The sequence below is a fragment of the Equus quagga genome, chromosome 3, assembly GCF_021613505.1.
Source record: "Equus quagga isolate Etosha38 chromosome 3, UCLA_HA_Equagga_1.0, whole genome shotgun sequence".
Taxonomy (NCBI): domain Eukaryota; kingdom Metazoa; phylum Chordata; class Mammalia; order Perissodactyla; family Equidae; genus Equus; species Equus quagga.
Window position 1 is genome coordinate 143,933,373 of NC_060269.1, and position 23,398 is coordinate 143,956,770.

Consider the following 23,398-nt stretch of genomic DNA (forward strand, 5'->3'; position numbering starts at 1 on the left):
GGAGGTACAGAGAGAAGACTGGAGGAAATAAGGAGAGCGTGGTCAGAGAATCTATTGTCCCTGCTTCTGCATGGTTCTGGTGGTGGCCGGGCTCTTCTCCAGGCATGGCTCCTGGTGGATGGTCCCTCTTCCAAGCCTCCAGCTCCCCACTGCGCTCAGCAACCACTATTCCTCCCTCTCCCCTTCAGGTCTTAGAGTAGTGAGGGGTTCCTGCTGTTGCTGCTCCTTGGATATCTCAACACCCCTACTTGGTTCTTTTAACCCCACTTGCACCTCTGAATGCAGTTCTTCCTTCAACTCTGTATAGTGAAATTCTTTTGAGTGAGCCCTGCTGCTTCCTGCTTTGACTCTGGCCCATTGCCAAGAGAGTAGAACCCATACAGACCTTGGTATGTGGCCCCAACTGTGACCTCTTCCCTTGCCATACTTATGCAACATCCTAGCACTTCTGATATGTCCATACCAATGCTCCTTCTGGAGTTGGGGGGGATGGGAGAGGCACTGCTTTTTCTGAGGATACAATAAGGTACATACTAAAAGGACCCAGCATGGTGCCATTACTACTGGTGCTGGCACTAAGGAGGCACAGAGTAAGTGAATGGTGGCTGCTGGTATCATTTGCACTGGTTGATGATCTCTCAAGAAACAAGAAATAAAACATGAGGACAGCAATGTAGTTGATGGCTTAGGATTGCTTTTCAATGCCCATTTCAAGGCTGTCGTTATGTTGTCTGAGGGATGAATTGGATTTACTGGCCCTTTTTTGATTCTGCAAAGGCATCAATCTCTAAGGATGCTTTTTCCCCTCTTTTTATAATTATCAAAGATAATTCCATAGATTGTTACATTTTCGTGGGTATTGATGTCAAAAATCAGAAGGCTGGAGGGAAGAAGATCAGTTGAGAAGAATACATTCTTTCATTAAAAGTGTTGATTGGGAGCTAGCACAATGCAGCCTGTAGCATGAGATCATCAAAGATGCTAGCTTCATATAGTACAAAACATTTAGTCAAGTCTGACCAAATATTATCAAAAATTAGGTTATCTCAGAGAAAAACCATTCAAACAACATGATTATTTTGCATCATGGAGACAAAATAAATGTGGTTTTGATTTTATATGGAAAGAACCTACAGAGATCACCTATTGCTTTTGACTGCCCATCAACCAAGCTTTCTTTTTTCAGGCCTGGCACCTTTATCCTCCTTTGGGAAATGACTTCTTACTCACCCTCAGTTCATGTGATTTAGGTGGGGCTGATACTGTCTCTAGCTTTAAGGGTGGACATGTGATGTAGGCATGGCTAATGGGAACACCACACCTCCTTGGCCAATCATTGATTGAGGGTTAGGCTCATGAGTCAAGCAGGACCACTCAGAGCCAAAAGGCTGTCATCCCTAGGTCTTTTGCTGGGACTATTGAGAAAGAGAAAGAGAAATATATGTATTTTTTCCTGTGGAGGCTGAAAAATGCAAAGCTGGAGCTCTTGGTGGCTATCTTTGCCACAAAGGCAAGAATGCACACTGGGAAGAGCTGATCTGTGAGATGGGGAGATATAACATACTGGTGATAAAGAATGCATACTGAGATCTGGCTCTATAATTTTATGTTATTTCAGTGAGTTCCATTTTTCTTGAGCCAGCTTGAGTTTGATTCTAGCAGTTATAATCTAAAGAGTCTTGACTGATGTACAGGATGGTCATATGGTCTTTTTGTTGTTATCTCTCTCTCTCTCTCCACATGTAAAAATTGTGGGTGAAAAGAAGTTGTCACTGATGAATTCATCACATTCTTTATTGAGTACCTATTAAAATGGGCGTTATATTCAGTCCTGGAATATAAAGATGAATAGGATAGATACACAAATGGAGAAATACATGAGCAGAACAACGATGAAACTATTGTGAAGCATGTGAATTAAGAACCCAGGATGATGATTAAGAGAATAGACTCTGATGCCAGATTGTCTGGGTCTACTGTGCCTGTAATTATTGACTTAACACATTTATTAACCTCTCTGTCTCTCAGTTTCCTCTTCTGAAAATGGGCAGAATAATTGTTGTGAGGACCAAATGAGATAATACACACAAAGCAGTTGAACCAGTGCTCAGTAAGTGTTCACGACTGCTACCATGACTATGCACTAGTTCCCAGATGGTAAGGAAGACACGTGGGGTCATCTATGATTCCCCTGGGGCATAGGGGAAGAGGAAAATTAGAGAAAAGCTAGTAACTTTTGAGCTGAGTCTTGAAAGATGAGCTAGCCAGGCAGACAAGGTCAGCAATGGCTTTATGAGCAACTGAAACAGCGTGTGCAAACTTCTCAGGCATGTAACAGCAAGGCATCCTAGAACTGGATGTTGGTAGGTATCTTGGAATTGCTTGGATTATAGGTTGCATATGGCGACTTTTTGAGATGTGACTATAAAAGAAAGCAGAGGCTAGATCTCAAGGGGCTTAATGTGACTTGCTAAAGGGTGTTTGCATTAATATTAGATAAGATAACACCTTTTGCAAGTGATCGAATATCCGCATCAAAAGGGCTTAAATAAAAATGGCATTTAACGGCTACCATAACTGAAAAGTCCAAAGCAAGAGCTGCCTATAAGCATGTCTATCTAGCTCAGGGTTCAAAGGATGTCTCCAAGACCTATTTTTCTCCCTTAATCTCTGTTTCTCTATTTCATTTGCTTGTTGCTCCATTCTCAAATGGTATTGGTATTCTGCTTTGTGATGGTGAGATGGCTGTTAGAGGCTCACAGGCTTGAGTCCAATGGGACAAAATGAGATTCTCTTCTAGAGAAATCCCAGCAAAGTCTCATTGACTCTGCTTGAGTTACATAAACCAATTATTTTGGTGAGTGGAATGCAATGGTCTGATTGATCAGGCCCAAGATTTATAAACTGCGAGAGTCACTTCCACTCAGAAACTCAATGACTTAGTATGTAAAAGAGAGAGGTCTTTCAGAAGGAAGTTGGGTATGAATACCAGAAAAGAGATATGCAATGCATTCCAGATAGCAAAAACCCAAAGAAGTTCAAAACTCCCTTTATATTGTAAGGATTGGAGGGCCACTGCTTGGCTTGAAGCTGTGGAGTGAAATGACCACATTTCTACTTTAGAAAGATAGATCCAACACAGTGTGGAGAACGGGTTGGAAGGTTGTGGCTGGAGGAAAGAGTCAGTTAAAGTTTTTTTAACTCTTCCAGAGAAGTGATGATGAGTATAGGAGTGGAACCTTGGCATTAGGAATGGAAAGGTGCAATGACTCAGAGACGTACATGGAGGGGCTACAACCATAAGAGTTCAAGAAAAGTTCAGTGAGGAAGGGAAGGAAGACATCTAGAATGTACCTTAAGTTTTGGCTTTGGTAACAGAGTGGGTAGTGATGCCATTTACTGAAAGTGGAGCTACAGGAGTGAGAGAGAGGAAGGCATAAAACAACAAGTAGCTAACATCTAAAATGTATTTATGTCCCTGATCTTTTTCACAGAGTGGCACAGAAAAAGCATATTCAGAGCCTATGGAATCTTTTTTTCACCACAAACAACATCACTCACAATGATGAATGAGCTGGGAGTGCCCTTTTGCATGCACAGGTGAAATGAAACACACGTGTTCTATAAGTGTGTGACACAGGTACACGCAAGGCCACGTACACACAGTTTTGTATTAACCTCAGTCTCTGTTTTTATTTGTTTTTTTGTGTGTGTGTGTCCTTTTCTTCATACTTGTTTCTTACTAATGTGTTCTTTCTGTATTTTGTCTATCTTTGTAAGTGGTTTTAAATCCTTCTGGAACAAGATGGTATACAGTCAGTAAATATTTCTTAATACATATTCATTACAAGTCAGCCCTTCCAAAGAATGACTGGAATGAGACTTACAATCTTTTAAACCAAAATCGTTCTTCTACTTCCTTTACACAGATATCCACCATGGTGCATAAATTGTGTCTGTTGTTTTCTTTTAGGAATAAAAGACACCTGCATTTGCTTAAGAGTTTATCATTTTAATACCAAAATAGCTTTTCCTTTCCCACTTTAGTTCTCTGATCCTCATCTCCATCCCACCACTTATTTCAAATTAAAATTCATCTCCGGACCTAGAACCAGCTAAGGAAACTTCTGTTTAAAAAGGCTGCTCAAAATAGGCTTTGTAATGAAAGAAACATTTGAAAGATAAGTAAGTAAACAATGTCCAAAAAAGAAAGAGAATACATTAATGGATGATGATCAGAAGAAAATTTAAATTATATGACAATCTTGTGGGTCATGACCATCTGCAATAACTTCTCCATTTCCAGTTTCTCCAGCAAATCCTACTGTCTTCAAAGGGCCCGTATTTTGATGTTCCTCAGGTTGGCTTCTTCTGTTGGCTGTTTATTAAGCTTCATAGCCTGGAATTCCAGGTTCAGCTGTTATCTAGAGGCAGGTGACTATCTCAAACCACCTTTGGTTTCTCTTCTTTATTTCATCTTCATTGCCCTTGGTCTCACAGACCTACATCTCGACTCAGAATGAGAGCAACAAGAGGACAAAGCATGGCAGGCAGAGAAAGATGATGGAAGCAAGATAGTCTGCAAGATGGGAGAAGCAAGCATTGCCTTACACAGAGCTGCTTGATTATTGTGAATTTCACCTCTGATCATGGCAGCACCCAGCTCAGCAAGACACAGGGGCTCCACACCTTCCTATGAATAAAGTTCCTAATACCCAGGCTGGTATTTGAGGCTCTTCTAAATATGGCCCATGGATTCCTTTTCTGGGTCTCCGTTCTCACCTTCATGCTTTGTCCTCATTATTACCTCCGTCTGAAGTGCCCTTTCCCCGACTCGGGCCTCTTCAAGTCCCATTTATCGCTTAAGGCCCAGGAGGCAGAGAAGACTTCCCTAGCTCTCCTCTCTCATCTCCTAATTTGGGCATAAGCATTTCCACATCAGCATTCCTTTCACAGCATTTTGTCCCTATCTGCACTTTAACACTTAGCATATTTTAGCATGCTCATTTCCAGAATTATAGGTATTTTGCGTGTGTGTGTATGCATGTCATTTCCTTTCTTGTATCCTTAGAAATTTGATGGCAGAGGCTATGCCATATTCATCTTAGTGTTCACCCACCTTCACAGAATCCAGTATAGTGATTCACACATAGGAGGCCTTAAGAAATATTTCTTAAGTGAATGAGCAGAGAGAGGAATGCATGAAAAGGAGGCTTAGAAGATACCAAAGTGAGAGAATCAGGGAATACTATTACTATTAGCCAAGGGAGGGGCAGACAAAAGAATTATGGATGAGATTACCTGAGGAATTACAGTTCAGGGGGAGCAAGATGCTGACACTAAGAGAAGTGGGACAAAGAGAAGGGTGAGTCTTGGAGGGACAGCTCTTTGCTCAGGCATTTGGGCTGTCTCCCTTCTCCTCCTGTTCATTCCTCCTATCAGCTCACTTGTAAATCAGTAGACTTATGCTTTGCTTTATTTTGACTAAATACGTAGGAAATCCGTGAGACACAATGTCTTGATACAATGTAAAGCAGTGTTCCTATTTGTGAGAAAACTAAGAGGACGAATATCTGTCCTGGGAAACTATCATGATAAAGGATTTAGGAGAATAAGCTACTGGCTGGTCTCAGCAACTTGTTTCTCTCCATTGCCAATACCCATCCCAGGCCTCCTCTATCTCTCAGCTTTTCCCCCCTTCCTGATGGCAAATACAGATGGTGTTTTGAGGATGGGATGGGGAAAATGCAGCTGGCCAATTCCTTGTTTCCTTTGCATCTTTCCCAGCTACTTAGACACACACACTTTAGCATGCCTAGTGTTCCCCCCTGTGTAGAACCTTCACTGGCCCCTACCCCCAGGAATAGCAGGCCCTATGTACCTCCAGCATTGAGTCAATCTTTTTGCCATGGCGCTTATCATACTGCATTGTGGTATATGCTCATCACACACTAGCCTGTGTGAAAGTAGGGATTTTGTCTTAACTCATTAAATCTGACCCAGCATCATAGTGTCTGGTTCATGCAGGCTCAGTAAAGAGTTGTTGAGTGAATATATACAAGTATGAAGGAATGAATAATAAAACATTAAAAAATATCACTTCACTCTAGCTTGCTCGAAATTACTCAGCATCTCTTACCTTTGGTTTTTGGCTTACTACAGCCTTTTGAGAATTATCAAAGACTTTGTCTGGGACTTTATGATTCTCTTAAATAACGAGAAAAAATGTAATTTTTTGAAGATTTAATGAGACAATATCATTGCCAGCTGGTTTTACCACTCAGGGAATTTAATAGGAAATTTGTTAACATTGTCTTTAATTTGTTAAATATTTATGAACATCGCATTGAAGAGAATTCATATCTGGGGTTATTGTTTTATATAATTCATTTTGATGTGGTTTCAACTATTTGGTGGTTCATCTTGTTTTAATAGATTCTGCTAGAACTGTTTGTAAATGCTCTGGAATCTGAGTGGGAATCTCTTTGGATCTCACTTCTGCTTATTCTAAATTCCAGGGCCCCAGATTAAATCAAAGTGTCTGCCTCAAGGATCTTGAAACATTCAGGTCAACAGTCCTGATCACAGCTCATCGTCTTCTGATATGGAATCTAGATAATCTGTGTCAACGTACAGAAGAAATCCAGAGAACAAGCTGTCTGCCCAACCTGGGTCTGAGAAGAGGCCGTTCTGGTCAGTGAAGAAGATCTCCAGCCAGACCTCGTCTTCTGGCTGTAGATAGATGACTGTGGACCCCGAAGCCACATCATGGTTCCCTGTGTTGGCGTCGAAGGTCTTTATCCGGTACTGCCCATTATGTACCAACCCAATTGCCAGATGCTTATTTGCCAATGTGATATCATAAGAAAAGTAATAGATCCCTGGGAAAGCACAGATGAACTTCCCTGTTGCAGGGTTGTAGTGCTCTCCCTCATTGAAGAGGACCTTGTTAAAGATAATTGGTAGCCTTTCTTCTGGGTAGCTGGTTGTGATGCCAACAGAAAAGGCAGATTTGAGCACGATGCTTCCACATTTACAAACTCCAGGCAGCCCTGGGTCCCCTTGCTCTCCTCTGTCTCCCTTTGGTCCAGGAGGCCCAACTGGACCTATTTCTCCTTTTTCTCCCTCTGGTCCCATGGGACCTTTCTTCCCAGTCTCTCCTTGGTCCCCTTTCTCTCCAGCAAGGCCCAGTGGTCCAGTCTTACCTCTCAAACCTTTAAAAAGAGTTTATAGTTTGATTAATAGTTCCTCTAAATAGAGTCACAAACAGCATGCCCACATAGTCTAAGCACACCCTAAATTTGTCTTTTCAGTCAACTTTCAACAGTATACTACTAAATAATGAATTTTTTAAAAAAAATCACTGATGCACTATAATGGAAATAGAAAATTTTCGTCAGAATTTCAGGAAACTTTTTCTGTATGTAAGATGTCATTCAATCCTGACTAATTTCAAATAATTAACTGTCATTTTGAGGATGGATCATCTACCTCTAAATTACTCACATACAGATGCTCATCACTATAGGAGGAAGTCAATGATGATACTGTTTCCCAGAATGGGGTCATGAGTGCAGACAGATCCAGACAAATCCTTAGAGGCTATGTAGTCTCATTCCACATTGTACTTCCATTAGTATTAATAATAAAAGAATTAATCAAAATTAGATTAGCTCATATTTATTGAACATTTGTTATGTATCAGGGACATTGCTTTATTTACATGCTTTATCTTCTTTAAGTCTTGCAACAAGTTTACGAACTAGAAATTATTATTACTTCCATTGTAGATAAGGAAACTGAGCCATGGAGAAGTTAGTTTGCTTAAGGAAAGAGAGCTGGCAAGTGATGGAGCTAGGATCTGAACTTATGCTTGCCTGATTCTGGAGCCTGAAATCTCCCAGGGCAGTGGCTAAAGTGTAAATGGTAAATGCACCTGGCACATAGTGAGGGCTTGATATGCTACAATAACCAAATGACAGTGACTGCCACTACTGTGCAGTGGCTCGTTTTTGGAGGAGAATACCGAGTCCTGGACAGGTGAAGAAACTTGCTTCTGTAGCAAGGCTAGGACTGGAATCCAAGTCTTAACCTAATGATGCCTCCTCTTCATCAAAATGCCTCTTACCTTTGGGGCTGGATCAAGAATCCTAAATTCTGTTTGGCTCTGCAGCTAAATGGTTGTATCATTTTAGCCAAGTCTCTTAATTTCTCTGGGTCTCCTTACACAGAGAAAAGACATAATAGCTGTGAAAGGATTTCAACAAATTCAGAATCACCATAAAGAAATATTTTCCATTTGTCTAAATCATTGTATCTACAGATCAACCATAGGCTAAATGCAGAGAAATTGTGATTATGGGTCGAAAGTGATAAGCAACATCCATGTAATGTTTAAACCATAGATGTGATAACAATGACCTAATAACATTAAAAATGTCATTCAATTTTAGGGCTGAATCCATTCCATAAATAGTGCTTGCATAATGATACTTCCTAAAAAAGTATCCAAATTATTGGTAATTTGTAACGCACTTTTTGTAGTCACGGAAAATGTATTTCTGATATATTGTGCACTTTCACTCTTAACTACATATTTGTTCTCAAGATTTTTTTATCAAGCTAAGCCTTTTTGTCTTGATAGTGCTTTAATATAATTTACTTGAATATTACACACACATCAATGTATCAGTTTGATCATTTTTTCAGTTGTTTGGCAAATTTAGCAATGAAGTGCCCTGGATAATGTAAATTTGAGGAGAATTTAAGCTTTACCCTTAAAACGTCAAGTATTTTGTTTTAATAATTTTTGAAAGAGGTAGTTTAACGAGTTATGAGGCACAGAAGATGCTAATGATGAATGCAACCCTTTTTTGGTGACGAGGATCAGCGTTATTACTGATCACAGGACCGTCCTCTAGCTTTAGATGGCTCTTGTTAAATTGAAATTCTACTGGTCCCAGCCAGAATACACTCTGGTATTTATTTCTTGAAATAAGGCCATAATAGTCTGATCTTTCAATGTTTGTTTCTTTTTGGTGAAAATGGAATAGGAATACTATTTTACTGTTCGCTTAACTTTTTAATCAAGGACTACAACTTCTAAACTGTTATTTTATCTTCAATAGGAGCTTAACTTTTGCTGTCTTCACCAGTGACCTTTGATGCATCAATAAAAAAGACATTTTGGCATCAGTAACAATTTTGACCATTAAAATTCACTATGTACTCAAATCCTCCTGCCTCTATGACTTTGTGTAAGTCACTTCTTGTCTGTGTTTCAAATGCTCCATTTGTAGTATGAAGAAGTTGGATTTAAATCCACTCCCAACCTAGTAGGAAAAGCAGTAAACAGCGACTCAGCAGACCAGGGATAAAATCCTAATTCAGCGATGGTTTAGTTAGGTGAATCTGAAGGAGCTTTATCTCTGACTTTAGTTTCCCAGTCCCTGAACTGGAGGTGTTGGAATAGATTGCTTGAGGTCTCATCCTCTTGAGAATTCTTTGAGACAAAACTATAAATACTGAGATGCAAGTTCACAATGCTAGTCATGAAAAGATCTTTATAATCTCAAGATTTGGATCTTCTATAGTTATTGAATATTCCGAACTACTGGGAGTTAGATAATCAGGGACTAGCTGTAATAATTTACAGTAATTCTTCCTGTTTGCATGAAAGATTTACCCCCATGTTAAGGAACAATTAGTGAAGAATGGAAAGAAGGGAAAATCATTCTCCCTCTCCCTATTCAGCCAGACGTATGCTTGGGTAGAGAAGAGAATTATGGAGTAAGAGTTAGGCTATGCTTAGATGCTGATGCTTGGAGAGAAGGAATTTTTTCTTAGTTCTCCATGAAATAGGCTTAGAAAGATTTCTTCTTCAATGCCTTTTCTTTCTTCTATCCCTCCATCCATCCATCCATCCGTCCATCCATCCATCCATCCATCTATCCATCCATGGATTTATGGGTATGAACACGTATGCATAAATCTAAAGCATCTAATATTGATTGACCATCCACTGTATGCCAGGCACTGTGTTAAGGGCTGGGTGGAACATGGACACGAATGACACCTGCCCCACCCTCAAGTTAGCTGTATTACTTATAACATTGTGATCTGCAAATATGAGTCATAACTAAGTTTATGAATAGTGAAAGCTATATAATAACCTAGAGCGCGTGATCTGTTTCATGAGGTGCTTCTAGCGTTTCTTGAAGATATTTGTATGGATGTGCATTAAGATTAAATTAAATGTTAATAAATTGCCACAACAGTAATTGCTATAGACCAGTGAGGGAGACAGATATTTTTACTAAAAAATTTACAATCCAGTATAATAAACTCTGTATTTGTAATTTAGGGTAGGGAAGTTGGACGAAAAATATACTCGATTTTGCCTGCACTTGGTTGGAGTGGATGTAGTGCGCATGAGAAGACATTTGTGGTGTCACTAAGGTGGAAACAGGGAACAGAAGCTCCCAGCCATCGTGTGTCCAGTTCCAGCCCCATTAAAAGCTTATCCTCAAAGCCCCAGGACTCTGTTCTTAATGTTTGTAAATGAAGTGCACTCCTCTTCATTGATCACAAAGGCATTCTTACTTTTCTTAACTGTTATATATCCTTACACGTGTATATGTATAAACTGGATTGAAATAATCTTAGTTTGGGAAAGTCATTTTATTTTTGAATCTCAATTTTTCCGCTTGTAACATTATTATTATTGCTGATTATAATTATTGCTAAGAGGGTTATGGTGGATATGAACTACTAAATGTAAAATTCCTGACACAAAGTAGGTTCTTAATAAGTGGTTATTATTATTACGACGATGATGACATTATAATTATATATTTCCCTATTAGTTCTCCACACCCAAATGCTTGCTTATCAAGGCAAGGGCAATGTCTTATTCATGTTCACATTCTCTGTGTCTAAAACAGTTTTCTCAACCACGGGCAATTTTGCACTGTCCACCAAGAGAGAGTTGGCAATGTCTGGAGGCATTTTTGGTTGTCACAATTGGTGGGGGTGCCACTAGCGTCTAGTGGGATGCTACTAAATGTCCTACAGTGCACAGGAGGGCCATCCCACAGTGCACAAAAAGCTTGTTGAATGAATACTGCATGGGTAGACAGAAGAATGAATGGATTGATGAATACGGGGAATATATCTGGCCTTATATATGGTTAAATTTGTAGCAATTATGAACATTTGATTTAATCTCAATGCATATCCACATCTTTTTTTTTTTTGGTGAGAAAGATTGTCCCTGAGCTAACATCTGTGCTAATCTTCCTCTATTTTGCATGTGGGATGCCACCACAGCATGGCTCGAGAGGCAATGTGTAGGTCCATGTCTGGGATTGGAACCTGTGAACCCTGGGCCGCTGAAGTGGAGCGCGTGAACTTAACCTCTACACCACCAGGCTGGCCTCCCTACCCATATCTTTAGGTAGCACTGGAACTACCTTAGTTATGAGTCATTGTTTTCAGGTTACAATGTAATAAGAAATAATAGCTAATATTTACTGAATGCTTACCACATGGCAGTTATTCTATTGAGTGTTTTACATGTATTATTGTCCTTAATCTTCACAATCACACTTTTAACAAATGAGGAAACTGAGCCTCAAAGAGGCTATTTGCCCAAGGATACTGAGTAATTGAAGGAACCAAGATTTGAGCCTGAGTCTGACTCTGATGCATGTTTGTGTAACCACTAAATTATTGCTTCTGGACACAGTAAACTGAAAGGGCCAGTAACATCTAACTATAGTGCTGGTGTCATTACAGGACTTCAAGGATATTTATGATCATAACACAGCAGTAAGTTGTGTTCACTGGTGTTACCATATAGAAGCCTTTGAAAGATAAGATTTGGGCTCCAAATTAAAGGTTCTTTACCTGACGTTGAACGTTTACCTAAAGATTCTTTATATAATGTTGAACAGCGTTCATAGATTGATAGCTACTGATATGCCAAATATTTTCTGCACGACAGACTCAGAAATAAATTATTATCCAATAATTTGAATATATATTATGATACTGTTTCACATAACATCAGTAAAGCAGGAGCAATAACTAGATAAAGACATATTTCTAAGATCCATTGATTTTTTTCTTCCCATCCTTTGTGCCAACTTTTACACTCAGAAACTTGTTTTCAAAGATTGATTCCAAATCCCTTCCTCTTTTAGTGTTAACACAGCCTCTCTAGAATTTCAATTGAGTTTACTCTGAAGGATTGCAGAATCTGGCAAGCTTCCTGGGCCAATTTATTTGTGGGAAAAAAAGTGAAAATTACTGAAGGATTGGGGAACAATTGCGTTGCTGTGAAGAGCTGTAAGAAATCTACTCTTGAGTTGCCACAGGACAGGTGGGAAAGGGATGAGCTAGGAAAGGTTGACTTTACAGTACTGTAGTAATTTCATCTGTGGAAAATAAAATCTATAAGCTCTTTATGTATCTTTGCTCAGGATATTAGTGCAGAGCAGGATGGCACTTATGCTTTTGGCTCCTAATTTCTGCCTCTACTTCATTTGTCCATCTCCCCTCCTGTCCATCTGTCTGTCTGTCCGTCCATGCCCTAGCACATCCAGCCATCTCCTGCAGCTGGAAGACCCCAGTGGGCCTGGGCAGCAGATGCTTGGATTCAGCACTGCCCATCACAAGCAGTGCACGTCCATGTTCAGTAATTCATTGAACCATGCTATTGTTCTGTGTCCTCATCCATATCACGTGACACTGTCCACCTGAGAGAGTTGCCATTACAGTGAAATAAGAAGGCAGATAAAGAATTCAGAGCAGATTCTGAAGCATAGTAAGGGTGGCAATAAATGGTTATGATCGATGAAGGTGAAGCAGAGAAGGGATTTAAGGAGTAATTCTCATTAGAAAAAGCAAAAAAGAAAGGGAGTTTTCAGGTAGGGGCGAAAGAGGGGTGTTTTATGGAACTTCATAGTTCATTACCTGCAGCCCCCTTTTCACCTTTCTCTCCTTTCCTGCCGTCTCTACCATCTCGTCCCGGAAGGCCGATCCGACCATGGGGCCCGGGAGAACCGTTTGCTCCAGGGGGGCCTGGAGGTCCAGGTAAGCCAGGAATGCTACAGATATATCTTGGGGAGTAGCTGTCTCCTTTGAATTGACTACCCCGAGGTTGTCCACTTGCACAAATGGCAAAACTTGTAACATAGAGCAAGACAAACATCTTTGGCTCTGGAAGAGAAACACACGGACATAAATGCACCCTTTCAGGTGGGGGCTTTGGCATAATGGAACACAAGAATGGGCATTTGCAATAATTCACTCCAGTGCTCACCCTTCCATGCATGTATAAAAACCCTGTTTATGCTCATAATTCCATTGGAAACTATTAACACATCATTGATAGAGCGTTCTCAGTGTCCCACACAAAAGTTGGTGGAGATGAAGGGTTGATTAAAAAAATTTCAAAATAAATCCCTTTATTACATTTTTTTCCTGCAGGAATCAATGACGGACTTTGAAAACAACATTTTCTTTTTGCCAAAGAATGCGTTTTTTTGTAGAAAATTAGTGATCAAATGATAAGATAAACATCATGTTATTCTCACCTCTTGGAGATAATTACTCTCTACATTTTGATATATACATCCTTCTGGCCTTTTTCTCTACGCTATGGAGAAAAGTGATATCATATCATTCCTGCAATTCTTTAACTTTTTTCACTTAACAATATAGCATGAACATCTTCCCATGTCAAAAATTATTCGTAACATTAAAAAAATAGTTGCATTTGTCTCTATTATCCTTTGTGTACACAATTCCCCGATAGACACATTTGTTTCCAGTTTTTTGCCAATATAAGCATCGTGCTAGACATCCTTATATTTAATCTTTGCATGCATCCATCGTCATTTTCTCAGAATTTATGGGCTTTTTAAAGCATGAGAAAGGAAGTGCCATTTTCAGGAAAACCATGTTTTTCACTTGATAATCATGTGTAATGCCAATTAGTGTTAATTGGAGTACTGTGCATGTCCTGAGGGGTGGTGGTCTTAAACTTTAATTTAAAATCTGCAGGATATAATGCTGTGGTGTCCCATTAAGCTGTTAGCACTGGGGCTCAATTAAAGGGCTGAGTGAAATTAAACTGTGCATGGTGCCAGGTGCTCCGAGTGAAGCAGACAACAGGTCTCTTCATCTAACAGGACTTGGGTTTTCTCTCCACAAAGCCTGGCAGCTGAGAATGATGGATAATTTATTAGCATGGCATTTGGCATGTAAGCTGAGGGATGGGCAATGTAGGCTGGGGATACCTTATTTTCTAGGCTAAATTGTCCTTAGGATTAGCAGTTTCTTGGATGGGAGAAGGTATACACATGGTTCTGGGGTGGTGTAAATGAGTAGTTTTTGGAGAGTTGGACCTATGCTTTAAGAAGAAATCTGCACAATGCTTAATGTTATATGCCTGGCATATACTCACCCAAAGGAAATAATCATAAAATGCGAGAAAAGCAATCAGATGGAGTTCCTTTGTTTTTTTTTTTTTTTTGACAATCACAATAGAAAACTAACCAGGCACACTGTACCACTTTTACGGAACCCATGGGGAAATTGCAACATCTTGGAATTAGATGCAGAAATTTGCCAGAGCACAGGAATGACGAACTGAGAAAAACACAGCATGCACTTGTGCTTTGAAATAAGTCTGATTCCTAGAAATCTTGTTGGTAAAAAACTGAAGCAACTTATCCAAATCTGGGCTCTACGTCTTTGACCAAATCTTCATGTTACCAGTGCCCCTCATCCCCCCTAAAAAAATCAAGGAGATCGTTTTTGCCATGCTCTATCTGCTTGACTTGTAATGCAACACAAGCTCAATGTTACTGATCCTATTGCTCAACGGGGATTAAGGCCCTGTCTGAAAAGCCCACCAGATCTGACAAAGATATCAGCCTTTCCAAAGCACCTCAGATGAAAGGAAATGGGAAGCACATTCCATCCATCCCCCCCGCCACAGTTAAATAAGATGTCGTGATTAAATTGCTGGTTGTTCTCCCTGATTAGAGGAGGCTTTCAGAAGGGATTTGAAAGAGGAGACCATGTTCACAGAAGACACTCATAAGAAGACTTTTAACTAGACATGGGATGAGATGCAGGAGCTGGTTCTAGGAGGGGCTTGAAGTTATCTGGAGACAAGGAGCTTAGGGCAGTGACGTCTCAGACACCGTGATGGAGATGCCGGAAACACAAACATGCCAATAGTCGGGGATCAGTCCATGAAGGAGTGTGTGCTAAGGATCCAGGTCATGGTGGATAAAGGAAGCAGAAATTTTAAAGATTTTCTTGAAAGAAAGGATATTAATATTTTCACAAGTCAGGCAAAAAGGTGCTCAAAGAAGGAATAAATTAAAGCAACTGAAACAGATGCATTCACTGAACAAATCATTTGCATTTCATTGACAAAGGCATAAGGATATCGTTTGTACAGTAGTCTAAATGCTGGAAGTATCCCCAGGTAGAATTTTCTGAAGGGCATTCAGAATGATTTTCCACTAACGACCCTCATCAGAATTGAGGAACAATATGTTGTGGTTGCTGATGCACAATGATGGCATGGTAGTGAGTGCCCAAGCAAGTCTTGGGACTCAGTTTATCAGAATGATAAGAGAGTGTGGATTATAATGGGAAACTACTGTGGCATCTCCCTGTAGCGGTTCTCCATTTCACTTAAAAATCAAAAGCCTCATGCTGCAGGGTCTACAAGGCCCTATTGATTGGGCACCCACCCTCCTTACTTCCTTGACTTCATCTTTCACTACTCTCCTTCCTACTTTCTCAGCCCTGGTCACACTGGGTTTCTTGTTGTTCCTCAAAGACACTAGGAATGCTCTGCCTTAGGGCCTTCACACTGTCTCTTCCCTCTGTCTAGAATTCTGTTCCCCAAAATGTCTGCATGTCTCACTCCCTCACCTCCTTCTTTAAGACTTTGCTCAAATGGCACCCTCTCACTGAAGCCAACTCTTACCACCTGATTTAACATTGCGATCCACCTTCTCCTACCTCCTGACCCTCCCTCATTCTGCTCTATTTTTTCCTGCTCTCCGTGGTACTCATCACCCTCTAACTCACTAGATTGTTCTCATCTCTATTATGCTTTCTTTATATTGCATGTCTCCATGTGATAGACTGTGAGCTCCATGACGGCAGAGATCTTTGTCTTAGGCATTGATGTCTCCCACCACCTAGAACAGTGTCTGCCACAAAAAACTCAGGCTGGGGGCTGAGGAGTAGATTTTGGTGGGGGGAAGTGTGGTTTTGGGGGAAAAAAAACTAGGGAGAAATTATGGAATATGAGAAGATTATAAGAGAAAGAGGAAAGAGAGGATTTAAAGAAATCTTCCTGAAGTCTATGGGTCCCTGTTGGAGTGTTTGGGAAATACAAATAAAAGATTTGAGTTGTTTTAATTTTGCATAGTCTAGAGTATTTAAAATATTTTAAATATTTTTTGTACAGAGAGAACATGCACATTCATAAAGTTAAAAAAACAGAGCATGTAATAAAAAGTAAACCTTCTCTCTTTCCTCCCAGTCTTCTAGACATCCAGTTTCCCACTCTAGAGGCAACCGCTGGTGCTAGTTTCTTGTGTATCCTCCTTCCCCATGTTGGCATGCTGTATGCAGCTTTCTGCACCTTGCTTTTTCACTTTGGTGATCTTTCCATATCAGTACATATGGAGCTGCCTCATTCTTTTTTAGTGGCTATAGAGTATCCATTGTACAAATGAGTTGTATTTAACCAGTCTCTTATTCGTGGATGTTTGGGATATTTCATTCTTGTGCTATTATAAACAATACTTCAATGAATACCCATATATACATATGGAGATATATACATACACACACACGCACATATATGTTCTCTGCACATGTTTTATGAAATGAGCAACATATAGCTTTTTTTTTGTTTTTTCCCTTTGTCTGTGTATTTAAAAAATATCTTTATCATGAAAACATTTTTTGAGGTTCAATTTATTGTGTTTAAAAGGCCTTCCTCCCTTCAAGATAATAAAAGGAATCATCCCACTTTTCTTTCAGTTCTTTCATTGTTTCATTTCTTCACACTAGAAATTTGACCCATTAGAATTTAATTTTGATAAAAAGTGTGAGATAGAGATTCAACTTTATATTTTCAACGCCTCATATTGAATAATTCGTGCCTCACCCCTTGCCCCTGGTTTGCAATGAATTTGGTTATTTTGGCTGGGATGGAACTATGTGGGTCATGGTTTTATAAACTTAAGATATTTTTTCACAGCTTTATTGAGATTTAATTTATGCAGCATAAAATTGGCCATTTAAAAATATACAACTCAGTGTACACCATAATCTAATTTTAGAACATTTTCAAAACTACAAAAAGAAACCTCTTACACATTAGCAGTCACTCCCCATACAAAACACTTTGAAGGATCGCATGGAATTGTGCAAATTTATGCAGAACGTGTGCTAAAAGGCATTTTTTCCACCGTCGTGCTCCTTTAGAGTCAGAAAATCAAAGTTCTGGACATACTGTTAATCTTGCACAGATTGGTCCTGGATGTTAATTGTAAATGGCCATCTAGCCAATTCTTCTCTAAGGATTACAAAGTAATAGGTTTTTAGTTTTTAAAACACTTATTACAAAATTTACTTTGTGATGCAGTAGATTTCAGAGCCTTCATGTTAATGTATATTTTGAGTCTGTAAGGCACGAGTGTATTATATACTGTTTCATAATTTTTTTTAATCACAGAACATTTATTTTTGCTAAACTAGCCATGGAAAACACTTGGAAAAATACTGAATAATTCAGTGCAAAGAATGAACTTCTAGAAAATATGTCCACACATCAAGATTTCTTTGTAAATAGCATGTTTTTTCTTTATTTTCAAAGTAAAATAAACCCCTTCATATATGGTCAACTAATATTTGACAAGGGAGCTAAGAATACTCAGTGGGTAAAGGATAGTCTCTTCAGTAAATGGTGTTGGGAAAACTGTATATTCACAGGTAAAAGAATTAGATTGGAGCCCCATCTTATACCACTCAAAAAATAAAACACGAAATGGATTAAAGACTTAAGTGTAAGAGCTGGAACCATTAAATCTCTGGAAGAAAACAGGGAAAACGCTCCTTGACATTGGTCTTGGCAACAACTTTTTGGATACAACACAAAAGCGCAAACAACAAAAGCAAAGTAAACAAGTGGGACTACATCAAACTAAAAAGCTTCTACACAGCAAAGAAAACAATCAACAAAATGAAAAGCTAACTTATGAAATGGGAGAAAATATTTACAAACTGTATATCTGATAAGGGGTCAATATCCAAAATATATAAAGATCTGAACAGACATTTTCCAAAGAAGACATACAAATGACCATCAGGTATATGAAAAGGTGCTCAGCATCACTAATTGTCAGGGAAATGCAAGTCAAAACCACAATGAGATACCACCTCACACCTACTGGAATGGCTATTATCAAAAAGACAAGAAATAACCAGTGTTGGTGAGGGTGTGGAGAAAAGGGAACCCCGTGCACTGTTGGTGGCAACGTAAATTTATACAGTGGCTATGGAAAACAGTACGGGGTTCCCTCAAGGAATTAAAAATAGGACTATTATATGATCCAGCAATCCCACTTCTGAATATACATCCAAAGGAAAGAAAATCGTTACCTCAAGGAGACACCTGCACTCCTGTGCTCATTGCAACATTATGCACAATAGCAAAGACATGGAAGCAATCCAAGTGTCCATTGACAGACGAATGAATGAAGAAAATGCGGTATATATATATATATATACACATATATATATACAGTGGAATATTATTCCACCATAAAAAGGAAATAAATTCTGCCATTGGTGACAACATAGATGAACCCTGAGGGCACTATGCTAAGTGAAATAAGTCAGACAGAGAAAGACAAATCTCACTCATACGTGGAATCTAAAATGCTTAACTCATAGCGATAGAGTAGAATGGCAGTTACCAGAGGCTGGAGGGTGGGGGAAATGGGGAGATGTTGGTCAAAGGATATAAATGACCAGTTATAAGATGAATAAATTTTGGGGATCTAATGTACAGCATGGTGTCTATAATTAACAATGCTATATTAAATACTCGAAACCTGATCTTAAATGTTCTCACTATGCACACAAAAAAGACAGTTACGTGAGGTGGTGGACGTGTTAACCAATCTTACTGTGGTTATCATTTTGCAATACATATGTGTATCAAAGTTTCACATTGTACATCTTAAACTTACACAATGCTATGTGTCAATTATATCTCAATAAAGGTGTAAAAAATTAAAAATATAGTTAGTAGAAATGTAAAATGATGTAGCTGCTGTGAAAAACAGTATGATGATTCCTCAAAAAATTTAATATAGAACTACCATATGATCCAGCAATTCCACTTCTGAGTATATACTCAAAAGAGGTAAAGGCATGGACTCAATCAGATTTTTGTACACTTATGTTCCTAGCAGCATCACTCACAGGTGCCAAAAGGTGGAATCAACCCAAGTGTCCATCAACAGATGAATGGGTAAACAAAATATGGCATATACATACAATAGAATATTGTTCAACCTTAAAAAGGGAGGAAATTTTGACACATACTGCAACGTGGATGAATCTTAAAGACTCTGTGCCAAGTGAAGTAAGCCAGTTACAAAAGGACAAATACTGTATGATTCTACAATATGATATATCCAGAACAGTCAAAATTTTAGAGACAGAAAATACAGTGGTGGTTGTCAGGGGCTAGTGGGGGGAAAGAATGAGGATGTGGTGTTTAATGTATGTAGAGTTTCATTGGGGAAGGTGAAAAAGTTCTGGAGATGGATGGTGGTGTGATGGGTGTACAACAATGTGAATGTACAAATGTCACACAACTGTATACTTAAAAATGGTAAATTTTATGTTAAGTATGTTTTATCACAATAAGAAAAGTTAAATAAGAAAATAAAAAATGAATTGGGATGGAGGGAGCATGCCAGTATTCTTATTACTGTGCTAAGTGTTTTAAAGATGTCTTTACTTAATCCCCACACCACTTTTATGAAGTAGGTGCTATTATCCTCACTTTACAAATAAGAAAATTGAGACTCTGATGGCTCAAGTTCACACAGCCATAGATATGGCACAGGCAGAATCTGAAGTGAGTTCTTGAGTTTTCCCATACGTCATGTAAGGGAAACTGTAACATTACTTCATTACAAAGGGCTGGACTTGATTATTAATTCAAGTTGAATATGTGTTTTGCCTGGAAATCATTAGGAAGAGGATAGGTAACCAGGGCAGCCAAAACGAGACAAATCCTTGGCCTGCAGAGGAGGAGATTTCGCAATAGCTGGCTTTGTCCTTCTCTAACTGCGCTGGGAGTGGCACCGTGAGCAAGACAGGATGGGGACCTTAGGTGTTCACATCCCATTCCTTCTGTTTTATGCTTCCTCGGCTCTGCCTCTGGGGCTCCAATTATCCTCCTCAGAACCGCTTCTCCTGTTGGCCATGAAATATCTTCCCTTCTCCTATCACTACTCACCCTGCAAGACAACACACCCGTATTGTGTTGTAGCTGTTTACTCGCTTTTTCTCCACCAAAATATCAACTGTGTCCACAACATTTAGGACAAAGACTGAGCCTGCAGTAGAGGCCCAACAAAGGTTGAACAGAGAAAAATGTTTATTCATCGATATTTGTTTTTACCAACATATAAAGCTTTGGCTGCTTTATGTAAAGTGCTATGATGGCATAACAGTAACAAATACTGACGTTTGTCGAACATTTTATAGTCTACAGAGCAATGTTAAGTCCATATCATCCTCCTAAAGACCCTTTTGTGGCAGGTTGGACAGGGAACCAATGTCCAGAGAAGCTAGGTAACTTGTCTATGGCCACAAAGCGAGCGTCAGATCAGAGATTTGAACCCAGATCTTCAGTTTCATGGATTCTTCTTACAGAGCTGTCTGTTTAACAAACTCAGAAGCTCCCGTAATGAAACGGGCCATTGCATCTACATTTGCCAAAGTGCTAAAAAAAGAGTAAACACCATACCTTGCTCTGGGTTGGTGGGTTGCTCCAGGATTCTAAATCCACAAGAGACTGAGGATCTTTCATGAGAGCTCAGCGAAAAACTTGCTTTGGTACCAGACAGAAAAACCGATCCAAGTTCTCAGAGGTTTCCAAATAGTTGTGCTAAAAATAATTTTCTCCTTTAGTCCCAAAGAGCCAGAGGCCCTGGAAGTCATTCATCGGGTGAGGCTCAATCAGGGGCCGGTCAAAATCACAGTTTTGTTTGAGATAAACCTTAAGTGCCTGCTTTCTTTGTTAAGTTGAGAGGCACCTCCATCTCTGTGTGTCGTGCCCTCTTTTTCAGATTTGTTTACTTAATTTTTCCCCTCTTCATTTGTTTTCCACTGAGTGGATGTTTTGGGAAAGAAATTACTCACTGAATGGAAATTAGTTGTTAACTTAGAGAAAGGAATCATTTCCTATTTGAGAATTTTTAAGGTAGAATCTTCAGATTCTGGACATTGGGTGGTGTCTCATGGAATAACAAAAAAGGTGTCCCCATTGGTAAGTATATCTGGAAAATGGCCCCTCATCCTATGTGCTGCCAGACGAAGGAGGGTTCTGAGTACTGCACTGATGCTTTCTTTGTTCTCTGCTGAATGGATAAATGATTGGGTATTTTTAGTAGACTAATACATCTTTGTTGCTGTAGAGATCTGATCATAACAATTCAAGAGGCAGAATGGTTCTCCAAACCTTGTGACGACTCATCCTCGATGCAATCAATTTCTTTGTTTCCTTCTGATATGCATGACTTATATCTCCTTAGCAACAGCAATATATAATTCATGATGTCATTTATGGAAATCATGCTTTTATCTTGCTTTCCCCACCATTCTTCTCAAGCAATTGAGAGTGCTAAGTGGAAGAAATATTTCCAAAGTTAGGGAAGTGGACCCTGATCACATATTTGACCAAGAAAATTGGTGGGTCCCCATTCCGATAAGCTTTAGCTTCCCTTAGCTATCCACCCTCCCATCTGGAGGAAATGATCTTTTGAATTTGTTGGCCAACAAAACCGAAATGTCATCATAGGGTAGCACAGACAATGCCTTGAGCATAGAAGCAAGGCACAGTTTTTTGCTAAATTAAAGTAGGATCTTAATCAGATAGAGTCTCTGGGTTTGTTTTCTGATCCTTGAAATAAAATGGTAATCCTTGGTTATTTCTAGGTTTTCGCATAGTTCTTAATATTCTCTAACAAAGTGCTTATGCCTGATGAGATGAAATTTAAAAAAATGACATCAACCACTTTTATACATTTCTACACTTGTGTGCAGGTGGAGATACAAGTTACCTCGAAGGAGATATTTTGTTGCTATTGAGAGAAGTCACTCAAGTGACTCTTTCAGGGCTGTACATAAAATGAGGCACTTGGTAGTGGCTTGGTGAAGGTTTTCCTCCAGGGACCCTTGACTATAGAGCAATTGAGATTATTTGCTTAAAGCATCCAGGGCCTTGTGGGAAGGAAGGAACCAAGGATCCAGCTCCTTCTCTCCATGATGAAAATTTAGGGAACTTAGTTATGGACTACAGGGCTGGCCTGGTCCAAAGCCTGCTGTGAAGAGAGGTCACTGTAGACCACAGAATGGAACTGTCCAGGAGGTAAGTGAGAGTCTGGGCCAAAAGGCCTAAAGGGTTTTGGGATGACTGGTTTTGGTACACTTTATGAATGAGGATGAGTTTGTCTGCTTTCAGTCTTTATGTCACAGCAGATATCCTTTGGGGGGCAGTGGTTGGACACATGATGGTGAATTAAAAGGGTCATTGTTTTGAAGCTTAGTAAGGGGGCAACACTGGCCAAGCCAGGACTTCCTATACAAATGGGCAAGCATCTCCTGGACTGTGTACAACTATTGTTCAACAGTGTCACCATTTAGTGGCAGCTAAAGCAACGGGGAGAGTGGACAATCCAAGGTTTTGCTTTTCACTTTCTACCTGGGTTGAAAGTAGGAAAGACCCCTTTTGAACCAAGCAAGCCCCTAGAATTCTTAGATCATTCATAAAGGGGAGGATTTAGATCTTGAGTAGTCTTCCTGCTAATAAAAGCAAATGAGATCCTAACCAGTAATTGAGAGAAAAAAATGGCATGACTGTATTTGAACTTGAACCCACAAGGCGGGTCACTGAGGCTCAATGCTTTCGTTAGTTCACTCCTAAGGTAACATCACAGAGCAACCCTCTGTCATGTGTGAGACAGCCTTGACCATTTGACTTAAAGGAATCTCCCCATGCTCCACATTGAAGTCTTTGAAAAGGCTGAACTAGAATCCCAGTCCTTAC

General features: G+C 39.5%; 1 protein-coding gene across 5 annotated transcripts in view; it reads right to left on the reverse strand.

Moving 5' to 3' along the window:
• Positions 1 to 3,666: 3,666 nt before the first annotated feature.
• C1QTNF7 (C1q and TNF related 7) overlaps positions 3,667 to 23,398 on the reverse strand; it is a 103,464-nt gene continuing 83,732 nt past the window's right edge. For 4 of the 5 annotated variants that reach the window (XM_046657224.1, XM_046657221.1, XM_046657225.1 and 1 more), the window contains exons 2-3: positions 12,976 to 13,221; positions 3,667 to 7,214 (exon numbers count right to left, since the gene is read on the reverse strand). In XM_046657224.1, coding sequence (XP_046513180.1) covers positions 6,583 to 7,214; positions 12,976 to 13,213 — 870 coding nt within the window. In that variant the 5' untranslated portion in view covers positions 13,214 to 13,221 and the 3' untranslated portion in view covers positions 3,667 to 6,582. Of the gene's footprint in view, positions 7,215 to 12,975; positions 13,222 to 21,097; positions 21,571 to 23,398 lie in introns of those variants that run through there. The other variant, XM_046657222.1, reaches the window with a different exon arrangement.